The 21,894-nt window shown below is 37.8% G+C and overlaps 1 protein-coding gene across 1 annotated transcript; it reads right to left on the bottom strand.

The window, feature by feature from the left end:
* Nucleotides 1–1,395: 1,395 nt before the first annotated feature.
* LOC141363341 (nesprin-1-like) lies at nucleotides 1,396–21,333 on the bottom strand. The gene is made up of 12 exons (XM_073865979.1): nucleotides 21,057–21,333; nucleotides 20,812–20,962; nucleotides 20,054–20,236; nucleotides 17,200–17,337; nucleotides 16,529–16,723; nucleotides 12,506–12,725; nucleotides 12,186–12,292; nucleotides 9,717–9,768; nucleotides 9,154–9,317; nucleotides 5,511–5,669; nucleotides 5,155–5,219; nucleotides 1,396–2,704 (listed from the first exon to the last, which is right to left on the bottom strand). The coding sequence occupies exons 1-12, from the start codon at nucleotides 21,308–21,310 to the stop codon at nucleotides 2,458–2,460; spliced, it is 1,935 nt and encodes a 644-aa protein (XP_073722080.1). The 5' UTR covers nucleotides 21,311–21,333; the 3' UTR covers nucleotides 1,396–2,457.
* Nucleotides 21,334–21,894: the final 561 nt, after the last annotated feature.

Here is a 21,894-nt window from a genome sequence, read left to right as displayed (position 1 = left end):
GACTCGCCTCGGCACTCAGAATGACGTGAAACTCTGTGGTTACATGTTAACGTTGCAACTGGAGTTTCTGAAAATCTTCACCCTAACAGAAGTTTTCCTAAAAGTTTGGTTTCTGTCACCTGATACTGCGTTTTCATGTGGACGAATGGCCAAACTGCATAGAAAAAGCTACGGTGTTGAAAAACCCGTGGTGGCTCATTCGTACGATGTGAAAAGTAAAAAAACTTAAAGGGGCCATGTCACAAGACTTTTTTTAAGATGTCAAATAAATCTTTGGTGTCCCCAGAGCACATATGTGAAGTTTTAGCTCAAAATACTAAATAGATAATTTATTATAGCATGTTAAAATTGCCACTTTGTAGGTGTGCGCAAAAATGTGCCGTTTTGGGTGTGTCCTTTAAAATGCAAATGAGCTGATGAAATTCAAACACTGATCACAATGATGGTGTTTTTTTGCAATTAAAACTCAATTGTGCTTTTCTCTGCACTAAATGTCAGTGCTGTGGTTGGATAGTGCAGATTAAGGGGTTGTATTATTATAATAAGAGCCCCTTATGACATCATAAGGAGAGCCAAATTTTAACGACCTATTTTTTCCATGTGCTTGTAGAGAATGGTTTACCAAAACTAAGTTACTGGGTTGATCTTTTTAACATTTTCTAGGTTGATAAAAGCACTGGGGACCCAACCATAGCACTAAAAGATTTTCATGCCATGACCCCTTTAACATTGTTATAAAAAGCTATATTAAAGCTTCACCCATAAACCCAACATCACTGGCGAGTCGGCCAGATCACTATAAAAGATATCAATTGTCACAAAGTAGCCATATCTTGTAAAATAGTTGAAGTTCAACACTCTTTATGTTAGCAATTACTGATATTGTAACGGCAGCAAGCCCATTTCCACCAAATGCTTTATTGCCACAGAAATCCTCCATATTCTTCTATTTGTTTACGTCCTCCTCAGGTGCTACCAGAATTTATATGCTTGGGTTTTATAGGCGCTTAACTTGCAACAGGATATGGCTAAATTTGATGCCGTTCCCGTAAATAAACTCGTCTCCAGACAAAAACGTCCGTGTTTACCTGGTACACAGAACATTGCGTTTCTGCAGCGTCGACTAGTTCAGCTCCCAGTGGTCTGAATGGACAGAGATGAGGTTGAAAGGCCATCTGCAGACTTTTTCAGTGAAGACTATTTGTGCGCTAATTGAATTTGAAACATTCTTTCGTAATCTTTGAATGTTCGTCTCTGGCAGCAGCACAAAAACGTCTTTCAGCGTGTCCACTAGCCCAGACACACAGAGAATGACACTGACCGGACCCCCAATGAGATTCACATGCCATATCACACTCCACATGCATTCCAGAGTCACCATACACAGCAGGCCACTTGTTTTCAACTCATCGCTTTTATTTTAGAAGTCATAAAATATTACTTTACAGTGCAAAACTGTCATTTATTGAACTGAAGTCATTTCCAAAGTGCCGAATGCCTTCTTTAAAATAGCTCAGCGATTACAATGTTCAATACATTCGTTCGTTATGAAATCATTGTAATCTGTGACTTATGAAATGTACAATAGTTTTAGTTATTTTATTATAAAAATATTTTTGAACGGCAGTTTTGAACTGCAGGTGTAGACTTTTTTTCTTTAACACACAAATACAAAAGCATTTTTTTATTTACAAGTCATCTGCACTTTAAATGATTTTATTTGCTTCCATAATAAATCTATAAATAGTCAACAACCATTAACATTCAAACTGTGCAAATATATCAGTCAGTCTGAAACATGCACAAACATATTTATCAAGAATATAGAAAATTCAAGTAAACATATTTGACAAGGCACTTTTTAGACTTAAGGAATTAAAGGGATAGTTTACCTAAAAATAAAAATACTGTGATCATTTTCTCACTCTCATGTTGTTACAAACCTGTATACATTATTTTTTTCTGTTGAACACGAAGGAAGATATTTTGAGGAATGTTTGTAACCAAATGATGAGTCCCATTCACTACCATAGTAGGAAAAATAATACTATCGAAGTCAATGGGGCTCATGAACGGTTTGTTTACAAACATTCCTCTTCCTTCGTGTTTATCAAAACAAAGAAATGTATACAGGTTTGTAACAACATGAGGATGACTAAATGATATGAGTTTTCATTTTTGGGCGAATATCCCTTTAAGTGCACTTCTTCATATAGTTTAAACTCTTGGCCTGTGATTACCTAAAGTTCAACTTTTTTTAAGGCCTATAAGGATACCCCTGTATAATTCCTTATGCAACACTGTTCATCCAAAGCTTTTCCTAAACTCCACCACACCTCTGGGTGAGATGTGCTTTCATAGAAATGCTTGATGACTTAATAGTACCCCAAATAAATCTACCCCATTGGCCTCACATGCACCAAACTCATTGCAGTTACAGTACTGCAGTCTGCATCATCAGGTAGGAGGTGGGCCGTTGTAATGTAGGGCCAGATGAAATGACCGGGTAAGAGTATTGGAACGATGGCATGGGTTGCTATGGAGTGAAAGGAGGGGCCAGACCACCACAGCAAGCAGGAGGGCTAACAGGATGACAAACAGTGATGCTGAGGCCTTTCGCACTTTAAAAAGCTTAAGGGGCCCTAATGGCCAGGGGCCACTAGGCCATGAACTGTCAGCAGGGCTCTTCAGTCCACACGGGTCACTGCACACATGAAAAAACACTTCATTTGGTTTGACATACAAATAGATTATTTTCAGATTTTGCATTCTGCAGTAATGTTTTTGGGTTCTGATAGGGTTGCAAGATATAGCCATGGAAAAAAAGACCACTCCAGATTTGACTTTAACATCATTTCTGACCATTTCAGGACCAGTATCTGTTGAATTTCAACAAAAGCAAACCTTGGGAGTGACAGTCACTCTTTTCTTGTTATTTTGACCATGTTTTCCTCATTTCAAATTTTAGTAAATAAATGCAAGTGGGTGATTCTCGCCAAATTAGACTTACGAGGTGTCATGAAACATTTTGATTATAGAAGTAAATGCAAAGTAAGAGTATCAAAATAAAAAGCATATGGTTACAAACATCTCTTCATGTACTATTGTGCACATGATTTCAAGTGACGACATACAAACCAATTTTGTTTTTTTCCCACATTTAAGGGGAACATTTTCATTACCGCAATGTGTCCATGACTGGATTTGGGTTCTTTGACATGGAAAATTTATAATTAAAAAAATCTAAAAAATAAAAAGCTTCAGTGCATGTTAAACATTTACAGTAAAGAAACATGGTATTTGGTGATCATTGGTAAATGTAGAGACAATAAGAAGAAATATAAATTTGTCAAAGAAAAATTTTCTCATCCTCCGCAACAATTTTCAATCATTGTTTAAGCTCAAGGAACTAACATTTTAAAAAAAATTGTTGGAAGGGATGTAATTGACTGTGACACTCAAGACAAAAGTTAAAATTTTGTTTGTCATAGTACCTAGACAACATTTTAGTTCTCATTACCGAACACGAGTTTGTAAATGCATATATTTAATGTAATATCATGTTGCGGTAATGATCATTTTTTTATAATAATAATCTAAAAAATTTAAATAATTCTATAGGAAATATATTTTTAAATCCTCTAAAAATAATGGATATAATAAGTTCAGACCTTAACCTTATATAACAAATTTTTTTTGTCATTTTGTCAAAACATGTTTATTATTATGTTATCATGTTATTATTTTGTTATGGTACTACTTAACTGTATTTTTTAAGTTATGAAGGTTTAAATCAAAACAAACCAACTGCAGTTGAATTGATATTAATTGGAATGCACAACAATAAAAAAACGAGCAAGTTATTGCATATTGCATTTTCCCTTAAAGGTGCAGTGTGTAATTTTTCATGACAGAAATGCAAAATGATATACAAAACTATATTATCAGGGGTGTATAAAGACCTTTCATAATGAACCGGTATGTGTTTATTACCGTAGAAGGAGACCTTTTTATCTACATACACCGAGGGTCCCCTTACATGGAAGTCATTATTTTGTGCCGCCATTTTTCTACAGAAGCCCTTAAAGGACTAATTTTTTTACTAAGTTGTCTCCGACGATGACATGTTTGTCTGGTGGCGGCTACCATAGCTTCTCTGTGTGTTTCAAAAGCGAGGGGTAAGCAGTGGACTAAGCCATTAGTTGCAATTCGTGACCTCACCACTAGATGCCGCTAAAATTTACACACTGCACCTTTAAAAATCTTGCAGCCATATTACTAGGTGTGTAAATCGAATGTATAGCCATGATATGATATCTGTTTAACCAGACACCAATATCCAAACAAAAAAATCTGTGAAAGATTTTAAGTCAATTCAGGGGTATGTCGATTAATTTATCGATATTTAGAAAGAGTCCGATAGCAGACACAAAGTTTATTTCGTCTTGTTTTTTTGCTGCTCCCAGCGAAACGAAAACGTGCACTTGACGAAAATGCATAGACAGATATTATGGATGTTATACCGCGTATCAATATTTTACGCATGGCATCGATGCATCTTATTGCTAGACATTTGATTGATGCATCAATCCATATCTATGTATTGTTACGCCCCTGCTTATTACATTACTGATTGGTCTCTGCTCAGGTCATAGTTGGTCGAAACTACTCGAGTAATTTGATTCAAAACTTTTAAGAGAGTTTAAAATTTAGAAGAAAATAAACACACTGCAATAAGGTTGTATTATAACTAACACGAACAAACAATGAAAAATAGGCCTATAGTTTTTCAACATTTATTAATCTATATTCATGTTAGTTTTTTGACATGACCAAACGTTAAAAGTTACAACTTTTGATGTAGTAGTAAATGCTAAAATGAACATGAAGATTAACAAATGCTGTAGAAGTAATGTACATTGTTCATGCTAGCTAATGCATTAATTGTAACAAATAAAACTTTAGTGTAAAGTGTAACCATCATCATGTTTATGCATTGTGTAACATTTCAATTATCCACTAAAGCTAAAAGCAACCAATAAGTAAATAAAATCTTTTCACTATTGGCTTTTCTCATAATTAATAACCAGTAAAAGGCAAACAGCTTATCGATTTACAAGTTCAACCCAGTCTGGATAGTAAACACTTTCTCACCGATTCGACTTTGTGCAGCTGTTGTCCTCCAATGACTCGGAGATACATAGTCTCTCCTGCAGCCTCTGGTGACAGAAAGAAACAAGATGATAATGGCTGGAGATTAACAGAGGCCTACAGGGACTCTATTGTTTACCACGTCTTTGGCATTGGAGCACATTACAAGCATAATTATGCGTGGAGTGTGTCGAGAGGTGCAAAGTACATCACGAAAGGAGCCTGATTCGCTCATTTATAGACCCCAGATGATCATAAACGGCCATAATAAAATCACTGTGGCACTGCGTGTACTGTAGGTTATGAAACTGATGCTGTGAAAAATGGCAGTAAAGGGGGCATGTGTGTCTGAGATATACCTGTGGGTCTTCGTGATGCCTGTAAGAGTGATGCTGGATGTCACATGATGACGGGCGGGGGGAAGAGCACATGTTTGGGTGGGGGTGCCTCTGGGGGAACGAGTCCTCCTGATACTCCACTCCCTCCTCCTTTTTTCCAGACGGAAAACTGGAGCACGCCTGCGAAGATTCAAAGAAGCAACAAACACATTCAATTGCCAAGAAAAGGACAGGGCAGTACTCGCTAAATGTGACAGATTTGGACAATTGTAAATCAAAAGAGACAAGCTCCATTAACTAATAGGGTGGCACTATCGTTATAATCTTCCCTTCTGTTCCTCTCATTTGCCCTCTTCTTTAGATCCTTCATTGGGACCTGCAGATAAGCTGCCTTGTCTACCTTTCTTATATGGACCCTTTTGCAGCTTAGGTCGCTATGTTTGCTCTCACAATTACGGCAGCCATTAAAGAGCCTGTTAGTGCAGCGGCTTCATTTCCCATCCCTGTAAAGCAGCCAATTAGCCGGGAGCACAGAGAAATTACTAGAGCCTCTTTGAAATGGAAATGGTCTCTCTCTCACATCGAGGTTTTCCAAAGGTGCGGCAGGCAATCGGCCTGTGGATCATCCTGCAAGATTCTCGTTCCCAGAAACCGAAAACCCCTACGACCCCCCTTTGAAGCAAGTGCTTAGCTTTTTTTAAGATAAGATGGTACAGATTCATTCGAGATGGGTTCATTAGTAGCCCAACATATTTTTCGTAAACATTTCCTTTCATGGTGCTCTTCAAGTGGGCTTTAACACACAGAGACACTGATAAATCAGATTTATGAATATAGATGTGTTTACCAGCACATCAAGGTGGGAAACAAGCCCTCCAAGTCAATGTGCCGTGCATTAAAATGGAGGTGGGAGAGAGTCGGTGAAAGTTTATTATAATGCTCACAGACTGCTGTGTCTACACTCTGTCCAGTCATAATGAGATTTGGCGACAATTCTCCATGCGCTATTGCCCCGAGCATCCATTCTGCATTTGTGATACTGCAGTACTAAAGACCTACACAATCCTTATGCAATCCAGAGCAAAGCTAAAGAATTAAGAGAGCATTTGTCAATCTACAGTGTAGAATAACAATACATTTTGTAACATTTGGATAGTATGCGTTTTCGTGCCTACGGTATAGAAAGCAATCACATTTAAATAACGATTTAAACAAGTATTACATGGGTAGCTTTACGGAGTGTGCTGCTTTAGTATATGAGGAGCTCACACGCAAAAGACGCTAAATGCCACCTTTTGTCCTAAATGAGATGATGATATTAACCAAATACCCTGGGCACTTATTATACGTTCATTAATTTTTTCCTCGCCAGTGTTTAAAAAAAAAGTTGCCATCCAGCGGCAGCATTTTTTATGATTTTCACAAAAGTTTAATGCCTTCCAGATAATTTTTTTCTTTAAATATATAAACATAATATATAGACGGTTTTATCGGACGCACGCGCGATGACGCGATACAGGTCTGGATCCGAACTTTACTTCCCGTTTCGTTTTTTTAATCGTCTGACTAGTTGCTAAACTTGAACAAATGCCTCGTCGAAAATAACAAATGTTTTGTTTCCTAGGTAATCTACGTGTTGTTTTTTTGCTTGTTATATAAATTAACTATGTTTAAAGAACTTTGTTGTTATTTATTCTTAGCCGAGTTTACCAGAAGTTACGTGCGGACCACGACAGCCGCTTGTTTATGTTGTTACTGCTGAAAGCGTCTATAGAGATCAGATTCAGAGCGATGATCAAAACATACATTGAGTTTTTACTCGTTTTTGGATCTGTGGATGCTTTAGTGTTTTATAAGTTGGGTAAGAGCGCCACCTATAATAGCGGAAATATGGAATGCCGTAAAAAATCGTCATTGGCAGGGAAGCGATTTTTCTTAATTGAAGAGACAAATCGTCATTGGTGGGGAAAGAGTTAAATACCTTCTAATCTGCTCAATCCCAGCCTCAAACCATTCAGAAATGTGGCGTAGTTGGCAGAATCCGCTACACGCCACATTGATTTTTCAGAAAAGTCCTCCAAGTGCACGCAAGATAAATTGGATGAATGACGGCTCGCGAAACAACCGTGGATCACATTCAAACTTGAGTCCCTTGTGAGTACTTGGACCTGAATTCAACCCGAATGTGGCAGTGACATGGATCACAGCACCCCCTAATGTGTGGTTCAGTTTCTTTATTTTTACAATCTGACTTTCATCAATGTTTATAGTTGCATCTTTGGTGATTTTGCTACTGTTTACTATGTCTTATCCAAAGAAGTGGATTTTTTAGAAGTAGAGATTTTTGCCAAAAAACTGCATGCACGTTTTGCAGTGAAAGACTGAATAATGAAATGAATAAAGTGACATTTTTGTAAAAATAAGGCATTTTAATTACTGACTAATAACCTTTTCATTGCTATTAAAGTGAAATTGCTGAACCTAAACATAAGTTAACAAAAATGTCTATTTACAAGTAAACGCACTTTTGCGCACTCAGGTTCTTTATTTCAAATGTAAGCAACGCGCACACGGTGTGACGTGCTTTTTTTCTAGGCGCATCTGCACCGCATCAAGTTAAAAATGGTGCAATGCCGCAAGCGCACCGCAGGTCATGTGACAAGAACCTACGCGCGTAGCATTTCCACACGTTTTTAAGTCCAAAGCATTTCCATATGCTTTTGCTATTTGTATAGACGGTTTCATCTGACACACGTGCGGTGACATGATTATGCGTCCGGTCAGAACTTTACTTCTGGTTTCTGTTTGTTTAAAATGGTCTGACTAGTGGCGAACATGAACTCTGGAACAAATACCTCGTCGAAAAAAAACAAATGTTTTGGTTTCCTAGGTCAGTGGTTCCCAAACTTTTTCAGCGTGCGGCCCCCTAGTGTACGGTGCATTTCTTCGAGGGCCCCCAAAGAAAATGTGTGACAAAAAAACTGTTCTAAAACTCAACATTTTAATAAAAAAAACATTAAATTATACAAAAAAGTGGTGCTTTTGGTTAGTAGCCTTATTTTTTTTAGGTTTAATTACACAGAATTCATGATAAATTAATGTATTTCATAAAATTTCATAAAGCTGGGGCCCCCCTGGCACCATCTCGCGGCCCCCAGTTTGAAAACCACTGTCCTAGGTAATCTACGTGTTGTTTATTTAGCTTGTTATAAAAATAAACCAACTTTTTGTCATTTATTCTTAGCGGAGTTCACCAGAAGTTACGTGTTTTCCACGAAAGCCGTTTGTTTATGTTGTTACTGCTGAAACCGTCTATAGGGGCCAGGAACAAAGTCCCTGACTTTCTGTATAGCAAAAACATACAAACTGCCAAATTCATACATTTACATTTATATACTTGGCAATCATTTTTATCCAAAGCGATTATGCATTCTAGAATTCAAAGCTGTGATTGGTGTTGCTAGCACCATGCACCTAAAAGTGTCTCAATCTCATTTGGTAGAGCAATGTGTCAGGGGTGTAAAGATTAGGGGTTTGATTCCTAGGGAACAGTAACACACATACTGATACACACACTGTAAGTCGCTTTGGATACAAGTGTGAGCCAAAAGCATATATGTGAACAGAAAAGCATATAGAGATTAACACGGCAAGCAAAGTTTACCTGTTGTGTATGCTCTGTTTGAACAGCTTTGGTACATAGTTGATGCGCCTGGCCCAGCCAGGCACTGATGCGCTCAGGGTCAAAGGTCACTGGATCAGAAGACCTAGTTTCAGGTGTGGATGTTTTAAATGATCCAGCATACTGGGGCTTAGAAGCTCTGATGACTGCATACAAAAACATGAACGGGTATTAGAGCAAAGTCTTTTAGGATAAACAAATCAAAAATAGACTATGAAAAGACTACTAATACATTTGACTGTGGATTACAAAGACATCGACCATAAAATGTCTAATCCCTGGATAAGCACCAAGTGTAACATTTTTAAAAAGTTGTTATATAATACATTGCCACATCATCATACAGACTGCATATCTGAAAGTTGTTTTGAATACATCATGAACCCTTTATGAAAAATATCCAAAATCGTTTTTTAAGGATATTAGAAAACAAGCCAAATTGAGAGCAGCTCTTCCATGATTATCGAGCGATTAAGCTGTGAGAGAGACACTGCCTTCACTGGATGGCATCAGTCAAACTGACCAATCAGGAGCCACGGCTTTACCTGGCACCGGGGTCTGGGGTGGAGCCGAATGCTCTAAGCTCTTCTCCGTGCCCTGAAAGAAAAGCAGAGTTACACTAAATCTGTATGCTGTTATTTTCAAGGAGGTTTATGTGTTTGTCTTGGAATTTTTTTTTACTTTACTAAAAATGTTCACTACATTCTAAAGCATAGAATAATACTGTGTATTCCTTTTATATTGCATATTAAAATTAATTTAATACCCAATTACTTAAAAAATGTGTACTTTACTTTTCTAGATGTTTAATATACTTAAATATTAAATATAAACCAAAAACTTGAAATTATGAAATGTAGTGGAGTAAAAACTATGATAATATGCTTTGGAATTTATTTTTCCAAAAGAAAAACACTGATAAAATACTAATACTTAAAAATTTACTTTTATGTAGAAAGTACAAAATACTTAAAGGTGCAGTGTGTAAATTTTAGTGGCATCTAATGGTGAGGTTGTGACTTGCAACCAACGGTCTACGTCCACTGCTCACGTCTTGCTTTTTAAATGCATAGAGAAGCTACGGTAGCTGCCACCGGACAAACATGTCATCATCGTTGGAGACAACTTAGTAAAAAAGTTTGTCCGTTAAGAGCTTCTGTAGAAACATGGCTGCAAAAAAATGCCGCCTTCCATGTTAGGGGACCCTCTGTGTATGTAGATAAAACGTCTCATTCTAAGGTAATAAACACATAACGGTTAATTACAAAAGGTCTTTATACACCCCTGATAATTTAGATTTGTATATTATTTTGCATTTCTGTCAAGAGATCCTTCTAAAAATTACACACTGCACCTGTACGCAGTGTTCGCCTCTGATTACTATACACTGCATGTGAAATAAACTATGCATATTAAAATATAAGAGGCACCAACATGTGAGTGCATTTAAAATCTGTGATTACAAATCTAACATAAACCTGGAAATAGTTTTTAGAGTTTTGTTTAAATGTAAACAAATCAGAAAGATTGACGCGAAATGAAAAAAATATTTATTTTAAATGTGACAATGACAAATGCAAATGTGTGACATTGACTGTGTTAGAGTTCTCAACGGGCCTGAAAATTACAACCCGACCCGACCCGGCCCGTGGCTTTTAAAGCCCGGACCCGATGTAACCCGACACATCAACGTGAATTATCTGTCCGAACCCAACCCGTGGCCCGACTTAAAAGATTAAGCCCGAGGTCCGACCCGACCCGACTCAGATGCTTATATTTTTGACCCGAACCCGGCCCGAATTCGCGGGTCCCGTCGGGTTTGTCGGGCTGGCCCGACCCGTTGAGAACTCTAGACTGTGTTATATCCTCTGTTACTTAAAGGTGCAGTGTGTAAATTTTAGTGGCATCTAGTGGTGAGGTTGCAAATTGCAACCAACGGCGTAGTCCACTGCTCATCTCTTGCTTTTGAAACACATAGAGAAGCTACGATAGCTGCCACTGGACAAACATGTCATCGTCGGAGACAAATTAGTAAAAAAAATTGTCCGTTAAGGTCTTCTGTAGAAAAATGGCGGCACAAAATGGCGCCTTCCATGAAAGGGGACCCTCTTTGTATGTAGATAAAAAGGTCTCGTTCTAAGGTAATAAACACATAACGGTTCATTATGAAAGGTCTTTGTACACCCCTGATAATATAGTTTTGTATATTATTTTGCATTTCTGTCAAGAGATCCTTCTAAAAATTACACACTTTAAAATGATGCTTTACTTTATTTGTAATTTAAAAATTATATTAAAAAGTGGAAAATTATAAATTAACACTTTATAATAAGTTTGTATTGATTAACGTTAGGTAAATACACAGGCTAAAATGAACCAACAATAAGTGATATCATTTATCAGCACTTATACATTAACTAACATATTAACAAAAATGAATAAGTAAATGCTAAAATTAACATAAGATTTTAAAAAATGCTGTTCATTGTAAGCTAATGCATAATGTTAACAAATACAACGTCATTGTAAAGTGTAAAAAGTTATTTATTATTATTATTATTATTATTATTATTATTATTATTATTATTATTATTATTATTATTATCCATTTATTTATTATTTATTTTATTATTAAAATAAATAAATAAATAAATACATTTATATTTATTTATTTATTTTATATAAAGAATATAAAGAATAACTTTGTTGTCTCAGATTTCTGGAGATTTTTAGAAAATGTGAAAAGCAAGGCGGCTAATACCGAACTAACCAACAAATTTCCAAAACCTGCAAGAACCTATTTACATGTGACGTACTCTGCTTGCTACAACATGTGCAGACACAACCACACATACACTCAGTGAGCTCATTGTGAACACAAGCATGCAGCTCTTTTGCATTTTGTTGGACTGAAAATATATGGAAATCATTGTTGTGAAAATACTGTCTGCACGCTGACTTCATCTCATTGTCAATAAGAACTGAATGAAGTTTAAGCCGTCTGGCGGACTCACTCGGTGCTTAACGCTGACAGTTACATTGTCTGGTTGCGAGCCCACAGGTGTCACGCAGACCCTCCTCCTCAGCGGATATCTGGCTGGTTCCTCAGTGCAAGATACACCTGCGAGAATAAAAGACAACTCTAGAGGCCCCTATTTGATAAACAGAACACTCCTTGTGCATACGCATCTAATGTATTCTTTAAAGCATAAATGGAAAGCTCCTGTCAATGACATCAAATGGCTGTAAATTGCATTAAACCATGCACAATTAGGGCTTGCCGGAAACAATTTTTTAAATAGTAGTTCGTATTACAGCCGTCACCGATCCCCACCTGCCGCTGCACTGAAGGAGGAGGAGTCAGTGTCGTCATGGGAACCGCCAATGTCCACTGAAGGATCCCACTCGAGAACCAGATGATCGTGACTGGACTGAAGGAGGCAGGACTGAGACTGAGGTGCAGAGGAGGAATCAACAAAACACTCATCCTCCAGCATACTTTCAGAGGGACAGCCGGAGTCGGGGGCACACAGAGCCCAGTCGTCCTCAAAGACCTGGAGCCACACGTGACAATGATCACATGAATAAATGATCTTAAAATAACTACATTGTCCTTCTCAGTTTGTTGTACTTCTGGTGAATTAGAGAAACTGATATTGAACTTGATATCAACAAAGTATTTGGGAACCTGTCTATGAAATCCAGCCTAAGTCTCATAAATAAATTATGAGATTAGGAGCATCAAAGTTTAATTTTCACTCATTGATTTCACATTGATTTACAGGACCAGAGTCATTATTCAAGATATCAGTGTTATATTTTCACAGAATTGGAGATGCATCAATAATCGATATCGGTCAATAAAAACATTTTTCACGCTTTCATGTATCGGCAGATAGTTTAAAACAGCAGATAGTCATGGCCGATATATTCTGTCAATTAAAAGAGAACAGGAAAATGCAATAAAATTGAGCTCCGTGTATAGAAAGAAAATGTAAAGAAACATCACTAGTTTTATAATAATGGTCATTATATGACTGAATAACATAAAAAATCTATCGGCATTGGTAACATAAAAAACATTTTATCTTCAGAATTTCTATTGGCATCGGTAGATATCAGTCTGAATAATCATCTTTATCGGTACATCTCTACACAGAATGTTATTCACACATATAGGATGATTTTATGTAGAAAATTACAAAAAATGACTTTAGGTGGATTTTTTGACATGGTCACGTATTAAACTAGTGGTATTTACTTAAATATAGACATGCAGGGCAAGCAAACATTAAGCAAAACAATTTCAAAATTATAAACAATAGGCAGTATAGACTGTCAAACATTGGAACCTACAGTGTTGAGGAAAGTTACTTTTAAAAGTAATGCATTACAATATTAAGTTACTCCCAAAAAAGTAACTAATTGCGTTACTTAGTTACTTTTCATAGAAAGTAATGCTTACGTTACTTTTCAGTTACTTTTGTGTTACTTTTTGGCTGAGGCTTGATCTCTTTCAGGCCTTGCAGGTGTTTTTATGACTGAAAAGTTCTGATTCAGAAATTTCATCACAAAAATGTCGAGCTCTGGCCTGCCATCTCAGTTTCTGACTCAAACTGTTCCCACACAGGCGTGTACGCATAGAGTGCATAATGTGACTATGTTTAGTTTATTTCAGTACATAATTTTTTTTAATCAAATTAAACTAAAAAAGTAATTTGCATTACTTTTTTTAAAAAGTAACTCAAATATTAATGTGTACATTTAAGAAGTAATGCATTACTTTACTCGTTACTTTAGAAAAGTAATATTACGTAATGCATGTTACTTGTAATGTGTTACCCCCAACACTGGGACCGTATACAGAATAGTGGCTAAAAAAACTGAAGTTAGCTCTGAAAAAAATCTTGAATCACATTCTCATTTCATTTCTGTCTCTAGATCCACTTTTTACAGCCACTGAATTAAAAAGAGTTATCTGCAAGAGGAAACAAAGCACTGCTGCACATTACAGGCACTGCATGGGTTTCTGAGCTATGGAAAACACGCATTGACTCGGTTCATTATGATATGTCCGGTGTAAGCGTTCCATATTTGACAACTGCATAATGAACATAAGTGCACAACAGTTCCAGCATGTCTTTACATGAGCCCCTAAGACCCAAAGAGACAAAGGCTCACACAAGGGACTTGTTCAGATGGACAGTACATGTATTGTACAGTGGCTGCTTGGCTACAAAACAACTATTCAGGCTATTCAGGGGGTGTTTTCGTGACTTTTCTGCCAGAACGTTTAAAGACGGATGCTTGACTAGCTTTCCCTTGGGATAATTATTTCCTAAAAAATGCAACAGCCCCAGTGCCCAAATCTGAACTTGAGATGCCACAAATTAAATTATCAAACTAAAAATATGAAGCTACACTGTCAGAAAAAATCATTTCATTTTTGTACCGTTTATAGGTATACAACACATTGAAATTGTACTTGTTGGGGTATAATATTAAAGCAATAAGCCCCAAGAAGCAGTGGGTTACCAGTGCATTTTATAACAGCTAAGGGGCGTTGTTAGGCACGACGTGAAGTGGAGTAGCTGTTATAAAATGCACTGTAACCCCACTGCTTTGCGGGGCTTATTGCTTTTATAAAACGGTACTTCATATGCATAGTGTTAGCGGGATTTCATAAAATAAAACACAAATAAGTTGTAATTATATTAGTACAAATATTACTCTTCCGCCAAACAAAGTAGTTCCTCAGAATTAAATGTGACTGAAACAGAGCGCAGTTCCCAACCAACACAGACGCAGCAACATTCATCTAATTAATACATTAATATTTATATTGTGCAACTGTTGACGTGATAATCAAATATGCGTGGAAGCATGCTTAACTTTAACTCTTTCCCCGTCAGTGTTTTTTTTAAGTTGCCACCAAGTTTTAATGCCTTACAGAAAAATGTTCTTCTTTAAATAAACATAAAACATCAAATGAAAGAACAGACCATCCACTTTCAAAAAAAAAAAAAAAGTTGTTTCATCCTACCTTCATTTGTTCTCTCATCACCTCTCAGATTTTTTAGCTAAAAGATAATTCCATTTATGTGAATAACTTTTGTAAGAGATCAGATTCAGAGCCTGATCAAAACACGCTGTCTTTAGTGTTGAGTGAATGCGTCAGCGTTTAAGTTGGGTAAGATCGTGGATAGCGGAAATATGAATTTGGAGGTAGAAACTCCTCAGGGAGCGTTTTCTCTTTATTGATTAGATGACTCAAAAATATTTATTGACATTTATCTGGATATCGCCATAATTGTGCAATTGTGTACAAATTAAAAATATGATTAAAGAGTGTGGTGTTTATTTTCATAAATCAGTACGCAGCAACATTGGCGCAGTGATACTCCTGTAATGCGGTCTGAACCACGGGTATTTTATTACGGCTTAGAACGCGTTTCAACCAATCAGAATGAAGAATTGCCCGTTTTATAATATACCCTAAGGACCTATAGTGCACCTTTAAAGGGACACTTCTCCCATTTGCATTAAGCTTTGTATAGTTAGAAACCCAGTCATGTTTTTGAATGGTCATGCATCATTCCCTCTGTTTCCCCTGTGACGGGAGAAATATGGATTTCAGTGTTGCACTTCCTTCTTTCAATGATGTAAAAATCATCATTTTGCATCATTGAAAGAAGGAAGTCCTCTATCTTTGCAGAGGGGGTGAGACTACAAACACTCCTTTTCTCGGTCAAACAGGCACCAAATTCTAAATTTATGTTACATTTCGACTATAAATATGATCCACTTTTAATTAAGATGAATGTTTCCACGGGTAAAATGCTCCTTTAAGGACCAATTTTGTACCAGTTTAATGTTAGGAGTGCAAAAAAGTTTAACAGTACCTTTAAAAAAGGCACACAATAGGTCCTTATGGTTCAGTAATGTACAGCATTGTACTATATTTTCTGTAAAGGTACAAAACAGAATCTTAGGGTACAGAAAATGTACAGTTTTGCAGTATACCAAGGGATTTCAGAGAGAGAGAGAGAGCTCCTAAGGTTTCTAAGCCAATTGTGCATATGGTGTGTAATAATAAAGATCTATGAAAGATTGACCATAAAAATTGGTTTGCAGATCTAATAACTTCCACTGCAGTGGTTTACAGCTACTGTAGAAAGACAATCAGTCATACGCTTGGTTGAACAACATTCTGGGTGAAAAAGTATCAAATAAAACGAATCGTGACTTCATTTCTAAAAGCCAATTATTTCAAAAGTTCAAAAAAAGTGTATTACACTTAAAACTTTCTTCACACCTCGACCAAACATGGAAAATCTCATTGTGCATGAATATGTACCAGTCTCATGCTGAGCAGGCGTGTATGTAGGTGGCCCAGGCCCTGAAAGACGCGGGTACAGTGGAGTAGAAGTTCCTGAAGCTGGTTCTCGATGGCCTGGGCATCGGCCGGCTCGCTTCTTTGGATCAGCTCTTCTCCGCGCTGAAGCAAATCATTTAGTCGGCCTGCGCTCTCCCCAACTGCTTCCTGAAATCCCTAAAGGAAAAACACACATATGCACATTAAATGGTGCCCAGAAGTGATGACCAGCTTTGAATATCTACCAACTTCGCTCTTGATTTTTGTGTTGCATTGGTGTGTTTAGAGTTGGCCGCTATTGTACATGATGTGTATTAATGTGTGTGTGCCTGCGTGCGCGCGCGCGAGCGTGTGTGTTTAAATAATGCCATGAAAATAAACTCTTGATGCAAAAATTTGGTTGCGTGAATGATTTGATTTGGTAGTGAAATGTGACCTTGGATATGTTTGTGAGATTTACTCAAAGTAAGTAAGGGGAAGTAATAAGAAACATAACTTGCATATTTTTTATTGTGCTGACATTTTATTAATTTACAATACACTTATCCCAAGGACAATAGCCTGTGATTCACCTCTAGGAACATATTTATGCCACTTCAAAACAATAACATTTCTTATACTGTAGATCTACGTTTTCTTGAGAGTAAAAGTACCTGAAGCTGGTGCATCTTAGAGCAGGTATCTTTGCCTGAGAAGTGCTCTACTTCAGTTAACCGGAGGTCCATATCAGTCAGCCACACAGCCATCTCTTCCCTCTGCCTCTCAAAATCCTCACGCTGATGCACAAAATGCTGCAACAATACACACACACACAGCATGAATCTATCTGACCGTATACAACCTGATGCTGTTTTTAGTACAGGCAGAGAGTGACCGCAAGCCACATCAAAATTACAACAAGGACGTCAAAGTGCAAAACAGAAGTTGACATCGTGTTGTTAATGACATTGAACCCCATAGAAAGAGGCAGACAAGCATAGACAAATGGTGTGCAGGGGTCACTGCGACTGATGGGGCAGAATTATGTAAGCTGAACACAGGAAGAGGAGAAGCCTGTTTGGATAAAGAGTTAATGGGATTAAAACCGAGAGGAAAGGGATGAGACTTAAGAGAGACTTATGCGCACTGCGGTAGTGAATTGAGTCTTTTGTGTGCGTTTCATATGTTGTTTTTAGCACTATAGTATTACGTTTTGAAAGATGACGTTAAAGCTGAAGTGTGTAATATTAAAGGTTAAATGCTGTCTCCTATCTAATTTAAATAGAAAACAAGAGGTAGGGAAGCTAGATATATCGAAAATATCACAAATGTGCATATCATAATGTGCTTATTTAGCAATGGTGTGCATTAATTGAATGATTTTGATACTTCAGGTTTTGGGTCGATTTAGACCGCAGAGAGACACCAAGAGTGTTGCTATCTTTTCCAAAAAAGATTGTGAAACATATGATTAATTTTACAAAGCATTATTGTATAACGTATCGTATTTTAAGCAAGTTATTCGCATATCTTGCATCCCTACCAGCAAGCCATTTGTAAATTGATTTGGCGAACACTGTGGCATCATCTGCAAAATGGCTTGGTTTGATTCACCTGAATGACCCTGACACAAGGCCTAGTATAGTGTGTTTTTTTACGTGTACGTGAACGTACGTGCATGGTTAAATGCACTATTGCAATATGCAATGCATCTCCTGGGCTCCATTTACATGTACGTGCATGCGCAACCTACGTACAAAGTATGAGCGGTTACAGAAATCCTGCGATGCACGTACAATGCACGCATAGTAATCTGATGACCAAATGTATGCAGACCCTCACGTATGCGAAAAAACGGGATTATACTTCTAGCTTTAGGCTTTATTAAAACGACAACGCTGTAGTGAAAAACTGAAATGTTTTTCTTTGTGTTTATGAAAACTTTCACATACACACGACGATGCTGTACAAAGAAAATTGGCAAAAAAAGGCCAGTAGATGGCGATGCTACCTTGTAAAGAAGCACTACAAGCCTGCGCACAGAGTGAAATATACCAGTGGTTTTCAAACTGGGGGCCACAAGATGGTGCCAGGGGGGCACCAGTTTTATGACATTTTATGAAATACATTAATTTATCATGAATTGTGTAATTAAACCTAAAAAAATAAGGCTACTAACCAAAAGCAGTACTTTTTTGTATAATATAATGTTTTGTTTTTTATTAAAATGTTGAGTTTTAGAAAAGTTTTTTGTCACAAATTTTCTTTGGGGGGCCGCAAAGGAATGCACTGTACACAAGGGGGGCCACACGCTGAAAAAGTTTGGGAACCACTGATATATACAATGGTGTCACAAGAGGGTAATGAGGTACGTGGATTACTACAAGTGACCCTGGACTCTAAAAAGCCATTATTTTATAAACTTTGTTCGAGTGGAAGTGTTAATACACTCAGTATCTTTAGCAGCACAAACGCAGTCCTGTAAACCACCATTGTTGTTCAGAATAGACCCCTTCAAGGTTTGTAAACATTGAATGATTATCGGGTGCGCGCGCAGCACGGGGTCGAACTGTTCATCCAAATTAGGCTTTATAATTTAATCTAACAGTGCTGAAAAATGATGACTTACCTCAAATGAAGTGAGCACTACAAACACAAGCCTCTTTGATCTTTGCATTGTCCCAGTCTGCACGTTAATTGCTTGCAGACGCAGATGTTGTATTTTTTTGTTTTTGAGATTCTGCATGAATCGCGAAAACTTAACGGAAGACCTTGTGCGATTTTCACAGCCCACGACGTAAGTAGGCATTTTTGACGATACCGAATAATACGCAACTCAATCAGCTGTAATGACTTTTCTGACCCCGAAATGCGCAGTGGGAACAGCCTGTGACGTGAACCGTGAAGGGGTCTATACACTCGTCCATGCCTATAGACTGAATTAACATGGGCATGAAGTCACCGTTATCCGATTCACCGGTTCATGTATACATGGTTATTCATGGACAAGACATTGTTATCAAAATTTGCAGTGTATCCCAGGCTTTAGTCTCAACCAATGATGGACAATGTATTCTTGAAACACGAACACACAGGAGCGGTTTCCCAGGCAGGGCTTAAGCCTAGTCCCAGACTAACTTAAATGTTAAGGGCTCATTATAGTTGTGCGTAGGTCCTACGGCGTAACCACGACAGCGTAGGTTGCATGTTGGTTTTCATTTATACTTTTGCATTGTCGTCAAATGGAAATACCTTTGACGCAGTTTTTTACCTGATGGGAGGGGTTCTAGTGGACCAATCACAGCACTTGCGGTCTGCGTAGAACTGACGCGCTGTAAAAAATTTGGCGAGGTGCACGTCAGGCTACGCAGAGGCTACGGATAACCTACGGCGTAGATTTTAATAAATGAATAAGCTAATCCCTATTTGGGAAACCACCTCACAATGTCTCATACATTTATTCTTAAATCATCTTTTAAAGTTCGGCCATTTATTTTTATGGCATTTGACATAAAGGGATTACTTTACCTTCAACCGCCGACAGACAGTGTCCACTATGTTGCTAAGCTGGTCCCAGCGCTGTCCACAATCCTTGGTCATCTCCACCAATCGTGCACCCATAGCACCCCTAAACAGGCCAACCAAAGTTCGGCTCTTTTGGCTCAGGCCATCCAGCTGGGACAGACGTATCCTGGCTTCAGTTCGAAGGCTCTAGGATGGGAACAAAACACACATGGCCTTTAAGCTTTCATCAGTTTAACTAGAAAGAGGTTAAAATAAACTTCAGATAATAAATTCATCCTGCTGGTCTTTAAATGGAGTTATTTTAAGAAATCTATGTGAGGAGCTGAGACAGAAGGAGGCGCAAATGAGTTCCTGCAGTTAACCGAGTGGGACTGGGCTTAGGAGGAGAGCCAAGGAGTTTGACGACCATTTGGTGTCATTTATCTTCACTGGCGCGGGTCCCGGGCTTACAGACAGTGTGAGTAAATGCGCTGTCTGCACTCGTGTAAGTGTGTCTATGTGTTGTTGATTACACTTTCATTGTAGACAGTGTCAAAATGCTGGCCACCATCCACCAAGTAACAGACACCTGTATACATGACTAATCATCCATGGCCTGGCTCGTATCTTATGCAATACAGCAACAGATTTAAAGAAATCATTCACCGAAAATTGAAAATCCTGTAATTTTTTACTCTCATGTTGTTTCATACATGTACTAAAGATAAAACTTAGCTTTTTTTCTGTTAAATCTAACTGCAAATATAAAAATGAGACATTACCTCATACTTCTGTAACTCCTCTTTTGCTACATCATAAAGCACATGACTGGAGTTAGGGGATGCTGCTATTTTTTCAGCTGATCGAAGCCAGTCATCCAAGCAGGAATGTTCTTTCATGAACTCATACCATAGCATCCATCTCCTCTCCAATCTGATGAGAACCACATAAAGAGGTGGATTTGGATATATTTATATAGTATATACACAGTAACATAGACTGGCTTCCATGTATACTTCATACTCACTTAGCACAGCCATCATGGTAAAAGGAAACATCTTGGCTTAAGTCTCCAATGGATGACCAGTCATTAAAGATGTCTTTTAAATCATCTTGTAGTTGGGAGTGTCTATCTCGGAAGCAGGACTGTGGGTGCAGACCGATTTGGGGGTTCATATCAACAACACACGTTTGCCTCTCTTCCCCATCTTCATCACTTCCTCTAGGGGCAATTCTGGTGTTTCCATGGTGACTGGCTTTGAGTGACGTCGTTCCCAACATCCTGGCATCACCGAGTGCCACCTGTTTATGAGAGCATAAAGCGAGGCTTGTTCGTTAAGCTCAAACACAGCATGAGGCAGTGTCAAAACTCTTATTTATAATGCCTTCCTTATGAAACATGCATTTCTGAATTAAACAAGTTCCAAAACATAAATGGGTAGCAAAAACCTAAAGTTATCCAACCCGGTTTCCAGAAAGGAGAGGGGTGTTTGGGTGCTTGTATCTTTATCTTTTTTACTATGTTTTTAAACTATAAAACAAATCAATTACGGTGCATTTAAAAGGTTTTAGCGGTGTCTGATACGGGACAAGACATGGGGTGATGACAATATCATATCAATAACAGACTGTAAAAAATATGAACGTAGTGTCTGTGACGTCACCCATAGATCTGTGAAGAGCTTTTTAAAGCCAATATTGGCGGAGCTTGTTGTTGCGATCTTAGCATCGCGTCACCAACCATCACTCGCGGCAGTGTTGGGAAAAGTTACTTTTAAAAGTAATGCATTATAATACGAAGTTACTCCCCAAAAAAGTAACTAATTGCGTTACTTAGTTAGTTTTCATGGAAAGTACTGCTTACG

The sequence above is a fragment of the Misgurnus anguillicaudatus genome, unplaced genomic scaffold (assembly GCF_027580225.2).
Source record: "Misgurnus anguillicaudatus unplaced genomic scaffold, ASM2758022v2 HiC_scaffold_34, whole genome shotgun sequence".
Taxonomy (NCBI): Eukaryota; Metazoa; Chordata; class Actinopteri; order Cypriniformes; family Cobitidae; genus Misgurnus; species Misgurnus anguillicaudatus.
This window is presented reverse-complemented; position numbering and strand designations above follow the sequence as displayed.